Consider the following 18,637-nt stretch of genomic DNA (forward strand, 5'->3'; position numbering starts at 1 on the left):
AAAGAAAGCTGAGCACCAAAGAATTGGTGCTTTCAAACTGTGGTGCTGGAGAAGACTCTTGAGAGTCCCTTGGACTGAAAGAATATCAAACCAATCAATCCTAAAGGAAATCAACCCTGAATATCCATTGGAAGGCTGATGCTGAAGCTCCAATAATTTGGCCACCTGATGCAAAGAGCTGAATTACTGGAAAAGGCAGCAGGAGAAGGGGATGACAGAAGATGAGATGGTTGGATGGCATCATGGACTCAAAGGATTTGAGTTTGAACAAACTGGGACATAGTGAAGGACAGGGGGGCCTGTTATGTTGAACTTCATGTGGTTGCGCAGAGTCAGACATGACTGAGCGACTAAATAACAACATTTATTTTAGGAAAGATAGGAGAAACTAAGAGAAAATTACATTACTGGAGGTTCCTATCAAGTTTTACAAGGAAGGATACGTTGAGAAATTGAACATAAATGAAAACAGCTAAAATGGTGAGGGTCTTACCAATATCCATTCACAGTCAATGACATTGCTCAACCTGTGTGTGATGGTTATCACAGTGCACTGGGAAAATTTCTCATGAATTTTTCTTTGTATTAACTTATCAGTACTAAAATCAAAGAAATTAATTTAGTTCAGTAAAGACAGGAAAAGCAGACTTAACACTTTAAAATATCATGATACTTTTACAATGTTTTTAAAAATCAATACCTTAACATATAATCTTGTTCTTAAAAAAGCTAAGTATAAAAGATCTAGTTAGAAATTTAGTGTTTTTCATTAAATGATGGAAAATAGTCTTCCCTCAAATTTTATTAAAACTATAAGGAGCTGGATTTAGGAATCTAGCTCTCTCAGGATGCCTCATAACAACATTAACCCCATATAACATGTCTTGGTTTTTCCTTTGTTTCCTGCAATTACTATTAGCAACAAATATCCATCGGGCCAGGAGAACACTTAGAAACATTTCTAAGCATCACTAAATGTTTTCCATTTACCACATTTAGAAGTCAGTTTCAAGGTTTCCTGGGTCTCAGCTCCATACCTTGGATCCACGTTTGATGTGGCTTTGTCAATAATCAATATCTGATTTTTCTTGAGAATAGCCCTGGCAAGGCACAGCAGTTGTCTCTGTCCAACACTCAAGTTCAACCCAGACTCTGCTAATTCAGTATTCATTTTACCAGGAAGATGTTCGATGGTGTCTTTAAGTTGCATCTGTGGATACAGAAAGAATGGCATTTTCCTAAGCAAACTGTTACTAAAGTAGACAAGCCTCTTACACATTAGAACTTTGACATCCTCAGGACTTCTTATGTATCTTATATGTACAGCCAGGTGAAGGGGAGAGCTCTTTCCAAAGAGTGTTCACTGAGAAAGATGGTGGAGTCAAGTCAGGACAGAAAGATATCAGTATACCTGATCCCTGCCAAAGGACATCTTCCAGAAAACCCACCTAGGGATTAGCTAAGAAGTCTCTCAAAAAATGAAGCTGTTTCTTCCAATGTGGTTTAAGCAGAAAAGTTAAAACAATCTTTATGGTTGAGTCCAGTTTCCCAAAGTTCCTTTTGCATAGAAGTTGGTACACTAAAGAAAAACTTAAAAATTTTTACAGGAAGTCTTTTGCTCTGAAGATATAATCCTACCAGCACTTTACTATTTGGTGAAGTTTATACAAATTCAAACAATGGCAAACTGCACTATAAGGTGCATTAATAATCCTGGAACCTGCTCTGGTGATGGCTCTTTCCCAAGTTTAATTCTATAAATAGTGGACCAATCAAGTGCATTTTCCTCAGTGTCATAAATGTCTTGCAGTGAAAGAAAACTCATGAAAAGTAAGACACAACATCTTATTTACCCCAGAATATGGTTATAGGTGATGTTTATATTAATATATCTTCATAAAATTGTACTCACAAGAGTAGAAAAAAACAAACTTTTAACTGCCAGAGATAATCTGAAAGTATATTTGGTGGTAGGGGTTAGTTCAATAAATATTTATTTTGGAAAAGTATTATAGAGCGATAACCAAACTCAGGCTATACTTGAAGTTGAAGAACAAAGAAGAAATACACTTCAAATTAGGAGACCAACAGACGATGAGTGATGGCTGATACGTTATCTGACACATTATAATGTCAGATAACAACATACCAAGGGTGAGTGAGCAGTGTTTTCATTTTTTCATTTTTCAGGTATCCTAAATGCTGGAGCACATCTATGAATGTGAACCTGAGTTATGTTCTTGATGAGTCCAATCCCATGAAAGGGGAATTCTGAGTTAGGAATAAATACGGTATCAGTAGGTAGTGTTAGCATGAAAAGTACACAAAATCTAAAGGGTAAGATTTGGCTTGTGGTGCAAGTGGTTGAACTTGGTTAAGACTGACTTCCTGACTCATACTTGCCTCTGACTTGGATGACATCTCATCACTAATTTGATTTTACACTTTCCTATGAATTTGTCCATATTGGCTTCACGAGGAAAAAAGTTTGCGAGGGGAACAACTTTTTTTTTCCCCAAAAAAAATGTTGTTTGCTGAGACTGTCTTCATTTATAAATCAGGGATGGCTATGAGAATACATGAATATGAAGGCCTTCTGTAGTGTAATGACAAAATCAAGTTATAATTAAGTATTAAAATGGGTAAAAAGAACAATAGAAGCAGAGACAATAATAACTAGGAGTTACAACTAAAGAATCTGAAAATATACAGATAATAGTATAATATTACTATTAAATTTATTGATTGAGATAACTGTGTTAGGACATATAAGGGAATGTACTTGTTCTTATAAGGTGTACATTTATGTATTTAAAGGTGAAATCCAACTTTTAATAAACATTTCTACAACTTACAAACAATTCAGAAAAATATAGATTATAGAAGAGGTGGAGAAAATATGGGAAGATACTAACAGCTGATAAATGAGATGAATGTGTATATATGTTCATCATACTATTCCTTCAATGCTCCTGTGATTTGAAAATTTTAAAACAATAAATTGGAGACTTGGGACTTTCTGATGGTCCAATGGTGAAGAATCCTCCTGCCAATGCAGAGGACATGGGTTTCATCGCTGGCCCAGGAAGATCCCACATGGCAAGGGGCAAGTGAACCCATGTGCCACAACTACTGAGCCCAACTCTAGAGCCCACAGGCTGCAACTCCTGAGCCTGCAGGCCACAGTACTGAAGCCTGTGACTCCAGAGTCCAGGTGCCACAACAGGAGAAGCCATGTCAGTGAGAAGCCTGTGCACTGCAACAAAGAGTAGCCCCTGTTTGCTGCAACTACATAAAGCCTGCAAGCAGCAATGAAGAACCAGCACAGGAAAAAAAAAATATTGGAGGCTTTATTCAGACAGTCTGGGCGTAAGTCCTGCCTGGCTCTGCCAACTGGACGAGTTACTAAACTTACTCTACCTTAGCTTTCTAAACTCTAAGACTATAATATCATAATATCATAATTATAAAGATGAGTACCTAACATTGATAGAGTATAAAATGAGTCAGTACATGTAGAATTGTCAACAGATCAATAGACATTGCCCAATATTAATATTGTCAGCTAGGCTCTCTTCATGGTCTGCTCCATTTTCCTCCTTTGTGTGTATCAGCACTGAGACCTTGTTACATATGCACTGGCTTGTTTTCCATCTTCTCCAAGAGAATTTAAGCTTCAAAATGGTAGAGACTTTGTCTTTTGATGATTGTGATAGCCCCAGAGTCTGCAACAATGCCTGTCTAACAAGCTCTCAGTCGATATTTGTTGGCTGTATGAATGAAGGCATGAGTCAATCTCATGTGACATATCTGTTCCTATAAATTAGAAAATAAATCCACATAGATAAATAATTTATATATAACACTCTTTTCTTATTAAGTGTAAGTGTAAAAGGAATATATTCTTATAACAATTAACTGGCTCCAAGATACCACAACTTCACATTTTAAACAGTGGAAAGCACTGAAAAAGTTATGATTTAAGGAAAATGGAGTAAATAATACTATCCAAAATTATACATCTCAGTACAGAATCCTTCAGATTGTTTTTGAGTTTGGGAAAATAATAGAATATAACAAAATTGAAAAATAATACACTGAAATTGAAGGTACCCTATTTCTATCTCCATAAAGATTTTCAGTGCCTACTACATATACTCTATCTACCAACCATGCACCAACACCCCTCATAGAAGGTCAACACAGACGTCAGACGGTTTCTATATTGTGTGGGACCTTTTTTATTTATTTATTTTTTCAAAAAGAAAGGTGAGTGTGGGCTAGAAGGAGACAGGGAAATGCAATCCACAGACGGTGAAGAGCTTTTACTAGAGCAGGACCAGCATTAAACGAAGTAAAAAGAGCTAGTTTACCTAATACAAGGCCCCAGGAAGTGGATATATGAGCTGTCCCACAGCAAGGACTGAACCACGTGGTTCCTGATGCACAGGCTGCTGATGCCCAGGTTTCTGTATCTTCGTTTCCTGTCTGATAAGACACACTTCTGTCCAAACAGTTCAGTTCAGTTGCTCAGTCGTGTCCAACTCTTTGAGACCCCATGGACCGCAGCACGCCAGGCCTCCCGTCCATCACCAACTCCCGGAGTTTACTCAAACTCATGTCCATTGAGTCGGTGATGCCATCCAACCATCTCATCCTCTGTCGTTCCCTTCTCCTCCTACCCTCAATCTTTCCCAGCATCAGGGTCTTTTCAAATGAGTCAGCTCTTCACATCAGATGGCCAAAATACTGGAGTTTCAGCTTCAACATCAGTCCTTCCAATGAACACCCAGGACTGATCTCCTTTAGGATGGAGTGGTTGGATCTCCTTGCAGTCCAAGGGACTCTAAAGAGTCTTTCCCAACACCACATTTCAAAAGCATTAATTCTTTGGCACTCAGCTTTCTTTATAGTCCAACCCTCACATCCATATATGACTACTGGAAAAACCATAGCCTTGACTAGACGGAACTTTGTTGACAAAGTAATGTCTCTGCTTTTTAATATGTTGTCTAGGTTGGTCATAACTTTCCTTCCAAGGAGTAAGCATCTTTTAATTTCATGGTTGCAGCTACCATCTGCAGTGATTTTGGAGCCCAAAAATATAAAGTCAGCCACTGTTTCCCCTGTTTCCCCATCTATTTGCCATGAAGTGATGGGACCAGATGCCATAGTCCAAACAGAGACACTATTAATATCAAACATTTGACTGCATGATTTCTTCCCCAGTTTTGACTGGACAGACTGAATGCTTAACTTCATATCCCAGAACCTAAGCTGTTTTGTTTTTATTTTCTTAGTTAATTAATTTATTTTAATTGGAGGCTACTTACTTTACAATATTGTAGTGGTTTTTGCCATACATTGACAAAAATCAGCCATGAGTGTACATGTGTTCCTCATCCTGAAACCACCTCCCACCTCCCTCCCCATCCCATCCCTCAGGGTCATCTCAGTGCACCAGCCCTGAGCACTCTGACTCATGCATCGAACCTGGACTGGTGATTTATTTCACATATGATAATATACATGTTTCAATGCTATTCTCTCAAATCATCCCACCCTCACCTTCTCCCAAGGAGTCCAAAAGTCTGTTCTTTACATCTGTGTCTCTTTTGCTGTCTCGCACATAGGTTCATCGTTACCATCTTTCTAAATTATATATATATGTGTGTGTGTGTGTGTATGTGTGTGTGTGTGTGTGTTAATATACTGTCTTGGTGTTTTTCTTTCTGATTTACTTCACTCAGAAGCAACACACTGATGATTCATTTCGAGAGTTTTATCTACTGTGCTCTTTTAACCTTTGACTGATAAGGTGCTTCATCTTCAGGTATATTTATGTTATATGTGTGGCATTGTCTTTGTTTCTTAATGCCTCAATCAGAACTAATTAACTAATGAGCTTTTGTCAATTTATAGTAAGGTGGCTAGTTTTCAGTATATGAAAAAATGTATTTTCAGCATATTTTGAAAAATAACCAAGATGAGATGGTCAGCATCCATTGCACTGTCTCCCTTCTGAATGTCCATCTGTCCCAAGGAAGAAGGAGGGAACAGAATTAGAGGACTTTAAAAGAAGAAAACATAGCCGTTCCCTCCTACTCATGCTCAGGCCACTCCTGTGAATTTGGGTTCACATGTCCAGTTTGGCACAATTTACAAACTAATAACTAGGGTTTTGAGCTACTTAAAAATTGACATCACTGATTTAGTGATACCTCATAGAGTGATGGGCTTTCCAGGTGCTACAGTGGTTTTGAATCCTCCTAACAATGCAGGAGATGCAAGAGATGTGGATTAAATTCCTGGTTTGGGAAGATCCCCTGGAGAAAGAAAACAGCAACCCACTCCAGTATTTCTTGCCTGGAAAACTACATGGACGGATGAGTCTGGTGGGCTACAGTTCCACAGAGGGTCACAAAAAGTCAGATACGACCAAGCATGCACATGCACACACTTAGAGTGATAAATCACCCCATTATTCTATTTCTTTAGGAACTTTTCTTTATCACATCTGTATGTTTTCAATGAAAGATTTGGTAGGTTTCCTTTAAAACAGTCATAAAGAGGCAATTCCTAGAGAAACAATGATGGGATGATTTCTCTAAGTGATATTACCAAAGTAAACTGGCTCAATTACAGAAGCAATACATGGAAACCACATACTTCACTTTTGAAATAAACTCATGTCTGTTTCTTTTTATAGAAAGCTCCAAATGTAGTTTAAATAAAGGTAGATCTTAGTGTTATATACCCCTTCTACCACTTCATCATTTTTAAAATTTAGATTAGCGTTGCCTCTCTGTCCATGGAACAATGTCTTCTAAAATTCTAGAGTAATTTTTCTACCTGAGAATCTGTAAAAAAATATATATATATCAGCTGAGAAACAAATAGAAAAATAATTTACCAGTACTTCCAGTTTGTTTTAAGATATGATAATTTCACCATTAAAACTGTCCTGTAAATTCAAGATCAGTGGATAAGAAAGCTATGGTACAGATACACAATGGAGTATTATTCAGCCATTAAAAATAATACATTTGAATCAGTTCTAATGAGGTGGATGAAACTGGAGCCTATTATACAGAGTGAAGTAAGCCAGAAAGAAAAACACCAATACAGTATACTAACGCATATATATGGAATTTAGAAAGATGGTAACAATAACCCTGTGTACAAGACAGCAAAAGAGACACTGATGTATAGAACAGTCTTATGGACTCTGTGGGACAGGGAGAGGATGGGAAGATTTGGGAGAATGGCATTGAAACATGTATAATATCATGTATGAAACGAGTTGCCAGTCCAGGTTCGATGCACGATACTGGAAGCTTGGGGCTAGTGCACTGGGACGACCCAGAGGGAGGGTATGGGGAGGGAGGAGGGAGGAGGGTTCAGGATGGGGAACACATGTATACCTGTGGTGGATTCATTTTGATATTTGGCAAAACTAATACAATTTTGTAAAGTTTAAAAATAAAATAAAATAAAGATCAGTGGATCAACCTATCTTTTATTACATTTGATAGTTAACTGCTCTCTACTCTTCTCTCCTAGAATTTCACTATAGACTCACAAACTTATATGAAATCAGAGGTACACTTATTTTAGGGCAGGAGAAGGAAAGCAATTTGCCCAATTTAGGAAAACAAAGGAGAAGGAAATGGCAACCCACTCCAGTGTTCTTGCCTGGAGAATCCCAGGGATAGGGGAGCCTGGTGGGCTGCCGTCTATGGGGTCGCAGAGTCGGACACAACTGAAGCGACTTAGCAGCAGCAGCAGTAGCAGCAGGAAAACAAAATCCCCACATTGCTGGAAAGCTCAGTGGGTGTGAAAAGACTCAGTGCTGACATCCTTCACAAACCAGAATTACTGGCTGAAAATTGTCAGGCCTCCAAAACTGCCTGCTCACAGTCAAGGCTCATCTATATGTTACAGATTTCAGAGCTTCCCTGGGAGGGTAACACTAAATGACAAACACATCAATTCAAAATAAGAAAAACAATCACTCAGATTTGTGTAACAACAACAACAACAAAAATTAAAGAACTATGCCACACTTCTCTGAAATGAAGAGAACAATCAAAAATTTAGAATTATTTATGTCAAAGAATGTTTTTTTCCTATGTTTCCTCTAAGAGTTTTATTGTGCCTGATCTTACATTTAAGTCTTTAATTCATTTTAAGTTTATTTTTGTTTATGGTATTAGGGAGTGTTCTAATTTCATTCTTTTAGATGTAGCCATCCAATTTTCCCAGCACCAATTATTGAAGAGATGTTTTCCCTCCATTCTGTATTCTTGCCTCCTTCATCATAGATTAGGTGACCATAGGTATGTGAGTTTATCTCTGGGCTTTCTATCCTATTCCATTGATCTATGTTTCTGGTTTTTTTTTTTTTTTTTGTGGCAGTACCAAACCATCTTGCTTACTGTAGCTCTGCATTGAATTTGTCAAAAAGGTCATTTGTGTTTTTCTATAACATCTTACATAATGAACTTTCTGGTCAACTTAATAATGTAGTCTGAAATCAAGGAGCCTAATTTTCCCAGCTTCATTTTTTCTTTCTTAAGATTGCTTTGGCTATTCGGGATTGTCTGTGTTTCCACACAAATTGTAAAATTTTTAGCCCTAATTCTATGAAAAACACCACTGGTAATTTCATAAGGATTGTATTGAATCTGTAGATTCTTTGGGTAGTATAGTTATTTTCACAATATTGATTCTTCAAATCCAAGAACATGATATATCCTTCAATCTGTTCGTGTTGTCTTTGGTTTCCTTTGTCAGTATCTTACAGTTTTCTGAGTACTGATTTTTTGCCTCCTTCAATAGGTTTATTCTTAGGTATTGTATTCTTTTTGTTGCAACGGTAATGGGATTGTTTCCTAATTTCTCTTTCTGATCTTTCGTTGTTAGTGAATAGGAATGCATGTGCTTACTTTTTAGAAGCAAAAGACTGAGCTAGGTCCTAGGAGAAATTCAAAGACTGTCTATGGTTTAGAAGTCTAGAGTTTGTGCCATCAGTAGAATTGATTTATAAAATGAGGGCAAATACACAAAATAAATTGTATTAAATATTCAAACCAACAGCAAGTTAATGGTCAAAAATGTTTCACACAAGAGTAAGGAAATTCAAAGAAGTGGGGCAAAGGAAAACATGACACAAATGACAGAAAATTCTCTAAAAATAAACCTATTCATGTAAAAACTTAGCAAATTCTCCAGGGTTCTGTTACCTGCATTCATGTTGAGGCATTAAAATGACATCAGTTCAGTTCAGTTCAGTTCAGTCGCTCAGTAGTGTCTGACTCTGCAACCCCATGAATTGCAGCACGCCAGGCCTCCCTGTCCATCACCAACTCCCGGAGTTCACTCAGACTCACGTTCATCGAGTCAGTAATGCCATCCAGCCATCTCATCCTCTTTCATCCCCTTCTCCACCTGCCCCCAATCCCTCCCAGCATCAGAGTCTTTTCCAGTGAGTCAACTCTTCGCATGAGGTGGCCAAAGTACTGGAGTTTCAGCTTCAGCATCATTCCCTCCAAAGAAATCCCAGGGCTGATCTCCTTCAGAATGGACTGGTTGGATCTCCTTGCAGTCCAAGGGACTCTCAAGAGTCTTCTCCAACACCACAGTTCAAAAGCATCAATTCTTTGGCACTCAGCCTTCTTCACAGTCCAACTCTCACATCCATACATGACCACAGGAAAAACCATAGCCTTGACTAGACGGACCTTTGTTGGAAAGTAACGTCTCTGCTTTTGAATATGCTATCTAGGTTGGTCATAACTTTCTTCCAAGGAGTAAGTGTCTTAATTTCATGGCTGCAGTCACCATCTGCAGTGATTTTGGAGCCCAGAAAAATAAAGTCAGCCACTGTTTCCACTGTTTCCCCATCTATTTCCCATGAAGTGATGAGACCAGATGCCATGATCTTCATTTTCTGAATGTTGAGCTTTAAGCCAACTTTTTCACTCTCCACTTTCACTTTCATCAAGAGGCTTTTTAGTTCCTCTTCACTTTCTGCCATAAGGGTGGTGTCATCTGCATATCTGAGGTTATTGATATTTCTCCCGGCAATCTTGATTCCGGCAATCACCAATAAATAGTCATTCTCATATTTCAGGGCTTTCCTGGTGGCTCAGACAGTAAAGAATCTGCCTGCAATGTGGGGGACTCAGGGTTCGATCCCTGGGTTGAGAAGATCCCCTGGACAAGGGAATGGCAACCCACTCCAGTATTCTTGCCTGGAGAATTCCATGGACAGAGAAGCCTGGCAGGCTACAGTCTGTGGGGTTGCAAAGAGTCAGACATGACTGCGCGTATCTCTGTCTTCTGTCTTCTCACATTCCAACTCTATAATATACTTTTATAAACACTTTACTATGAAACTTCCTCATTTTATTGGTCTGATCTCATTCACATCTTTCAGTTAATAATGAAAAACTACTCTTATCTCCACTTAGTAGATGTTCCCTAAGACCAGAAGAATAATATGAACACTGGAGGGTAATTAGGGTAATTATATCACTAGATCACTAGTAGAATTTGATCCCACAGCTTTAAAATCTAGTTTAGTGCTCTGCTAAGGACAAGATAATGTATCTAGCCATTCAACGTTTTAAGGAAAAAGCTAAAATGGAAATATGGCAATTATATTTCCAAGTTATATTGTTGGTTTTCATCATCAATTAACAAACATTTTAAGTGCAGACATATCATCAGTGTTCTTCTAGGATGTAAACAAAGTCAGTTAAGCTGTTAAGTTCCTCTTAATTACCTTCAATGCTCTAAATGTACACACATAGATACTGATACTAACAAGTTAATTATATTTAATATTAATAAATTACCTCTTCTAAGACATTCCACAGTTCCTCATCTGTATGTTCATTAAAAGGATCCAGATTGTTCCTCATTCTTCCAGTGAATAAAACAGGCTCCTAAATACCCCAAAATAGTGAATGTTATTACCTTAACCTCTTTGTATTATATCCAATGTTTACAGAACAGAATTGAAATATAAAATATCAAAATTCACTGTAATTTTTAATAATAAAGTTGCAAACATATGTTTAGAAAACATTATAAAATAATTTTCCATGTACAAAATGTGCTACAAAATGTCTTCCAGACTCCTGAACATTAACAGAAGAAGAAAGTGTTGAAGAAGTTTTTTATCATAAGAAAAAAAAACTGAAGAAGAGAAAGGAGGATTTGATTAAAAAAAAAAAAAAAAAAAAGCTTCCTGGGAATATCTGCTTAAGCACACACATGCAAACTGAAGATATAATTCCTGGAGAAATTTACATCAAGATCTACATAAACTAGCTGTCAATCCTAGTGTGACTGGGAAATATAAATCACATGATTAGTTGAGGTTTGTGCCTCAAAGCAAAACCATTAAATATTTACACGCTGGCACTGAAGAATAAACTAGGCTCTTCTCTCCACTGGTCAGTCCTATAGGATATGGAATCTCTTCATTTGTATGAAAGGAACATCCCCACAGGTGCAAAGAGAAATCAGCTCCTGGAGTCTGCAGCACCTCTGTCCATGGAGAGATCTCCTCGGATTCTGCGTCAACCTGATCCCCACATTCTTTCACCTGTGTTTCAGGATGACCTGCTTCACAGAACCTCATTATTAACTGCAAGGTCAGGATGACCTGAAACCCATTATGACCTGGGTCATAATAAAATTATTTAAATAACTTTTCCTGTTCTACTTTTGGAGGAGCCACAAGTAAATTACCCTAGAAATATATGTGTCCTTCCAAGTTTCAAGATAGAATCTTGTACAAAAGCTCATGTAGAATATTTACATTTTCTTCTGGAAGGCTCTAGTAAGCCAGGTCACATAATATGAGCAGAGAAGAGCCCAACAGGCTCCTTTCAGTGAAGGGGGCAGAACAAGGGCTGGCACACGTGTGGGAACAAGAGGAGACCTGACGCTTCCACAAGTGCCCGGAACTGCTCGGAATCACCAGCCTCAAAATCGTGCCTGGCCTTGGGGCTTCACTTCACAAAAGCCTGAGACTAAAGATAAAGAAGAAAGACATTTATTTTGCCTAGTCATGAAGAAGAATGGCACTCAGACAGCCTCTTGTACCTTCTTTAAATATTGTCTCTGTTTTAAGTATGGTGAGAGACAAATGAATGCAGAAGACTCAGGGTACACCACTAAAAAATGTGTATCTCTAAGAAAAATCCAAAATTAAAAAGACGTGATAAAAGGAGCTTTATTCTATACATCTGTGTATACCTGTGGCAGATTCATGTTAATGTATGGCAAAACCAATACAATATTGCAAAGTAATTAACCTTCAATTAAAATAAATAAATTTATATTTTAAAAAAAGGAGCTTTATTTGCCCAAAGTTGATTAAGTGGCCAATATGCCTCCAAAGCAGTGAAATCACTGGTCAGCCATTTCAAAATGATTACTGAACTGAAAAATCCCAAGACCCAAATTTAAGGTCTCCCTTAAAACTCTTGAATCTAGAATCAAAGAATAAACAACAATCTATGCAATAGTAACAGTTCATTTTCAGGGTAATAACCATCATTCTACTTTAGATTTTCATAAAACTTCTTACTGTTTGTAATTATCAACCCTAATATTTCTACATGCAGGCAATTTCTCATCCTTCAGTTGTGTGCATGAGGTTAAAACAGATGATGTGGCCAGGCAAGGGGAGGCTAGTCAACAATATTCCTCTTTTCTCCATCTTCATTTTCCAGACCCTTTCAGATAAGCAGCTACTCCCCGAACATAATCACAATTAGTGTTCTTTCTGGGAAACATACTTAACTACTTCAGATCTTCAGCACGAAGGATGAACATACTTCAGCTACCTGTTCTGTTCAAGGAATTATTTAGGAAGAGCTTTCATTTTTCCTTATTGCTGAAATTTTGAACACAAATTGAGGAGTACCTTCTTATGAACACAGCATTCATTTCTGAAAGATCCCCCCAGGACTCAGGGTCTATGTCAACACTCCTCTGTCTCTGCCTACCCAGGTCCTTGGGAATCTCTTTAAATTTGAATCCTGTTAGTATATTTCAGAAATTAATACCTTGCTGGCTGCAACATTTGCAAATTTTTGTTTTTCATTCCATAGGCTGGCTTCTCAGTTTTATTTATGGTTGCCTTTGCACTGCAAATTCTTTTAAGTTTAACTAGGTCCCATTGGACCTAGTTTATTTTTGTTTTTGTTTCCATGACTTTAGGGGACAGATCCAAGAATATATATTGCTGTGCTTTGTGTCAAAGAGTATTCTGTCTATATTTTCCTATTGGATCACGTTTTACAGGTCTTTAGGTCTTTAATTCATTTTGACATTATTTTTGCATATGGTATTAGAGAAAGTTCTAATTTCATTCTTTTACATGTAGTTGTCCAGATTTCCCAGCACTATTTATTGAAGACTGGAAGGAATTTATTTATTCCATTACATATTCTTTCCTCTTTTGTCTTTGATTAACTGACCATAGTGCATGGGTACATTTCTGGGTTTTCTATCCTGTTCCACTAATCTATGTGTCTAGTTTCTGTGACAGTAACATACTTTTTCCATTACTGTATCTTTGTAGTATAGTCTGAAGTCAGAGACTGTGATTCCTCCAGTTTTGCTCTTTCTCAAGACCATTTTCACTATTTGAGGTCTTTTCTGTTTACATACAAATTAAAAAAAAAACACACACTTTTTTTGTTCTAGTTCTGTGAAAACTGCCACTGGTAATTTGATAGGGATTGCATTGAATCTGTAAATAGTCCTTTTCAACAATATTGATTCTTCCAATCTAAGAACAGAGTATATCTTTCCATCTGTTTGTATCGTCTTTGATTTTTTTCATCAAGCGTCTTATAGTTTTGGACAATAGGTCTTTTGTTTTCTTAGGTAGCTTTATTCCTAGGTATTCCTAGTGTTGTTTTTTCTTCCTTCGACATGATGGCTAGTGAGATTGTTTCCTTAATTTCTCTTTCTGATACTTTGGTTTTAGTTTATATAAAGGCAAGAGATTTCTGTATATACAATAGCTTATACAGCTCAATATCAAAGAAGCAAACATTGCAATCAAAACATGGGCTGAGACCTAGAGATTCTCCAAAGAGAAATACAAATGGCCAATATGAATATGAAAAGGTACTCAACATCACTAATTATTAGAGAAATGTAGATCAAAATGACAGTGAGGTATGACTGCACACAGGGCAGAATGGCCATCATTAAAAAGTCTACAAATAATAAATGCTGGAGAGGGTATGGAGAAAAGGGTACCTTCCCACACTGTGTGTGGCAATGTAAACTGGTGAAGTTATGGAAAACAATGTGGAGGTTCCTTAAAAAAACAGAAAAAGAGATCTCATGTGATTCAACAACTCCACACCTCAGCATATATCCAGACAAGACAAAAATCCTAATTCAAAAAGATACATGTATCCCAGTATTCACAGCAGAAGTACTTAAAATAGCCAAGATATATCCATGGCAGATGAATGAATAAAGAAGATGTGGGATATACACACATATGCAAACATACAATGGAATATTATCAGCCATACAAAAATGAAATTATGCCAATCGCAGCAACAAGGATGGGGACCCAGAGGTTGTCAGACTAAATTAAATAAGTCAGACAGAGAAAGACAAACATCACATGAGATCACTCATATGTGGAATCTTAAAACTGATAGAAATGAACTTGTTTACAACACAGAGATAGACTCACACACATAGAAAACACACTCAGTTCAGCCCCTCAGCTATGTCTGACTCTGTTCAACCACATGGACTGCAGTACACCAGGCTTCCCTGTCCATCACCAACTCCTGGAGCTGGCTCAAACTCATGTCCATCAAATCAGTGATGTCATCCAACCATCTCATCCTCTGTCATCCCCTTCCCCTGTCTTCAGTCTTGGCCAGCATTAGGGTCTTTTCTAATGAATCAGCTCTTCACATCAGGTGGCCAAAGTATTGGAGCTTCAGCATCAAACCTTCCAATGAATATTCAGGACTAATTTCCTTTAGGATTGACTGATTTGATCTCCTTGCAGTCCAAGGGACTCTCAAGAATCTTCTCCAACACCACAGTTCAACAGCATCAGTTTATCAGCACTCAGTCTTCGTTATGGCCCAACACTTACATCCATACATGACTGCTGGAAAAACCATAGCTTTGACTAGATGGACCTTTGTCAACAAAGTAATGTCTCTGCTTTTTAATATGCTGTCTAGGTTTGTCATAGTCTTTCCTCCAAGTAGAAGTGTCTTTTAATTACATGACTGCAGTCACCATCTGCAGTGATTTTGGAGCCCAAGAAAATAGTCTCTCACTGTTTCCATTGTTTCCTCATCTACCTGCCATGAAGTGATGGGACCATATACAATGATCCTATTTTTTTGAATGTTGAGTTTTAAGCCAGCTTTTTCACTATCTGTTTTAACTTTCATCAAGAGGCTCTTTAGTTCCTCTTTACTTTCTGCCATAAGGGTGGTGTCATCTGCATATCTGAGGTTACTGATATTTCTCCCTGCAGTCTTGATTCCAGCTTGTGCTTCATCCAGGTCGGCATTTCACATGATGTACTCTGCATACGTTAAATAAGCAGGGTGACAATATGCAGCTTTGATGTCCTCCTTTTCCAATTTTGAACTAGTCTGTTGTTCTATGTCCCGTTCTAACTGTTACTTCTTGACCTGCATACAGATTTCTCAGGAGGCATTTAAGGTGGCTTGTGATTCCCATCTCTTGAAAAATTTTCCACATTTTGTTGTGATCCTCAGTCAAAAGCTTTGGTGTAGTTAATAAACCAGAAAAAGATGTTTTTCTGGAATTCTCTTGCTTTTTCTGTGATCCAACCAACGTTGGCAGTTTTATTTCTGGTTACTCCACTTTTTGTAAATTCAGCTTGAACCTCTGGAAGTTCTCAGTTCATGGATTGTTGAAGCCTAGCTTAGAGAATTTTGAGCATTACTTTGCTATTGTGTGAGTTGAATGCAATTGTGCAGTAGTTTAAACATTCTTTGTCATTGCCCTTCTTTCGGATTGGAATGAAAACTGACCTTTTCCAGTTCTGTGGCCACTACTGAGTTTTCCAAATTTGTTGCCATATTTACTGAAGCACTTTCACAGCATCATCTTTCAGGATTTGAAACAGCTCAACTGGAATTCCATCACCTCCACTAGCTTTGCTCATTCTTCCTAAGGCCCACTGACTTCGTATTCCAGGATGTCTGGCTCTAGGTGAGTGATCACACCATCGTGATCATCTGGGTCATGAAGATCTTTTTGTACAGTTCTTCTGTGTATTCTTGCCACCTCTTCTTAATATCTTCTGCTTCTTTTAGGTCCATACCATTTCCGTCCTTTATAGAGCCCATCTTTGCATGAAATGTTCCCTTGGTATCTCTAATTTTCTTGAAGAGATCTCTGCTACTGCTAAGTCACTTCAGTCATGTCCGACTCTGTGTGACCCCATAGACGGCAGCCCACCAGGATCCCCCATCCCTGGGATTCTCCAGGCAAGAACACTGGAGTGGGTTGCCATTTCCTTCTCCAATGCAGGAAAGTGAAAAGTGAAAGTGAAGTTGCTTAGTCGTGTCCTACTCTTAGCGACCCCATGGACTAAGCCTACCAGGCTCCTCCATCCATCGGATTCTCCAGGCAAGAGTACTGGAGTGGGGTGCCATTGCCTTCTCCTGAAGAGATCTCTCTCCCATTCTATTGTTTTCCTCTATTTCTTTGCATTGATCACTGAAGAAGGCTTTCTTATCTCTCCTTGCTATTTTTTGGAACTCTGCATTCAGATGGGTATATCTTTCCCTTTCTCCTTTGCCTTTAGCTTCTCTTCTTTTCTCAGCTATTTGGAAGGCCTGCTCAGACAACCATTTCACCCTTTTACATTTCTTTTTCCTGAGGATGGTTGTGATCACCACCTCCTGTATAATGTCACAAACCTCCATCCATACATAGTTCTTTAGGAACTCTATCAGATCTAATGCCACAAATCTATTTGTTACTTCCACTGTATAATCATAAGGGATTTCATTTAGATCATATCTGAATGGTCTAGTGGTTTTCCCTACTTTCTTCATTTAAGTCTGAATTTTGCAATAAGAAAAGAATCTAGTGGCTACAAAAGATGTAAGCAATGTGGAGGGATAAATTAGAAACCTGGTAGTAATAGATACACACGACTATATACAAAATAGATAAAAGGGATGTATTGTATAGAACAGGGAACTGTGTGTAATATCTTGCAATAACCTATGATAAAAGAATCTGTAAAATATATATATGTGTATATATACACACATATAATATATATATATAAATATATATTTATATAAAATTTTACATATGTAAAACATATAAAACTGAGCCACTTTGCTGTACAATTAAAACCCTGTGAATCAACTATGCTTCAGTTTAAAAAAATAATCAGACACACACAATATTTGAAACCTGGCTCTGCACCTTACTGTAAGTGGGATAAGCTCCCAGTTCCTCAGTTTTTAAATCTGTCAGGTAAGGATAACACCAGAACTGTGAAAATTAAGCAAGAAATGATAGGATAAGGGGCTAAAAATGTATTAATGATTCTACAAACAAGGGATTATGAATACACATGTAACTTCTCAGGGACTGTCACAAGCACTAAAGGAACAGAAATGAGAAATATAGGCCCTGTCCTTAAAGAGAGGGGAAAAAATAGTCAAGGGAGTGTGGAGGGCTGAGAAAAGGTCAGAGGTCTTGGTGTTAAATTAAGAAAGTACCAGTGTGTACAAGGCAGTGGTCAGGAAAGACATGGTGGGAGGCGTGCCAGAAAGCAAAGCACAAAATGTTAGTCTGTCTTCTTGCTCTTGGTGGAAAATGTTAGATACATTTCTCTGTTACACTTTTCCCCAAAATTCCTATTTTATTTTTTGTTTGTTTTTTGTTTATTTGCTTTACTATTTATATTTATATAAACAACTTAGTTTATATTGTAACCATAAATATAAAGAAAATCACCAAGGACCATGAATACATAAGCAGAAATTAAAGAGTAAAGTCACTCCAGAATGTGTTAGTCTTTTTACTTAAACAGAAATAATACCCACAGGCCAGTGCCCTGATCCTTATGAATAATTACAGTTCCTAATGATTGAGCTTTCCCAAGAACCAGACATGGACACAAACATTATCTCATCCAATTACATCTTCATAACAAATCTGTGTGGCAATGATTCTCAGACTTGGTTTAAGGATGAGAATGCTGAAGCTTGGCAGCCAAGTGACGTCATCAAGGCAACACAGTCATATGAGGCAGAGCAGGAATAAAACTGTGAGTCATGTTGACACTGGCCTACACTCTTAAACATTCCAGCCCTGTCTGCCTCCTGAATGGTTTCCTGGGAACCTTTGCATATTGCAAGTTCTCTCCAGATTCTCTCTCTTTAATCAACCAACACTACACCTTGGAAACAAATGCATATAAAGTGGAATGTACATGGACACAAAGCTTAGCACTATTTTCTAAGTAAACTCTCTGGAGTGTGTACCTAGAACATGCTCAAAGGAAGGATGGAAACCAACAGAACAGAACCAAAACATGCTGATGTCAAGGTATGCTTAG

General features: G+C 37.8%; 1 protein-coding gene across 1 annotated transcript in view; it reads right to left on the minus strand.

Annotated features, from left to right (window-relative positions):
- Positions 1-18,637, minus strand: part of LOC147361945 (ATP-binding cassette sub-family C member 4-like) — a 165,716-nt gene that overhangs the window by 15,593 nt on the left and 131,486 nt on the right. Inside the window, 3 exon segments of the mRNA XM_086330257.1 lie at positions 494-599; positions 1,038-1,210; positions 10,863-10,952. Of these exon segments, the coding sequence (XP_086186383.1) occupies positions 494-599; positions 1,038-1,210; positions 10,863-10,952 (369 nt within the window).

This window comes from Bos grunniens, chromosome 12, assembly GCF_055505025.1.
Source record: "Bos grunniens cultivar Pamir isolate PY7600 chromosome 12, Bosgru_T2T1.0, whole genome shotgun sequence".
Taxonomy (NCBI): domain Eukaryota; kingdom Metazoa; phylum Chordata; class Mammalia; order Artiodactyla; family Bovidae; genus Bos; species Bos grunniens.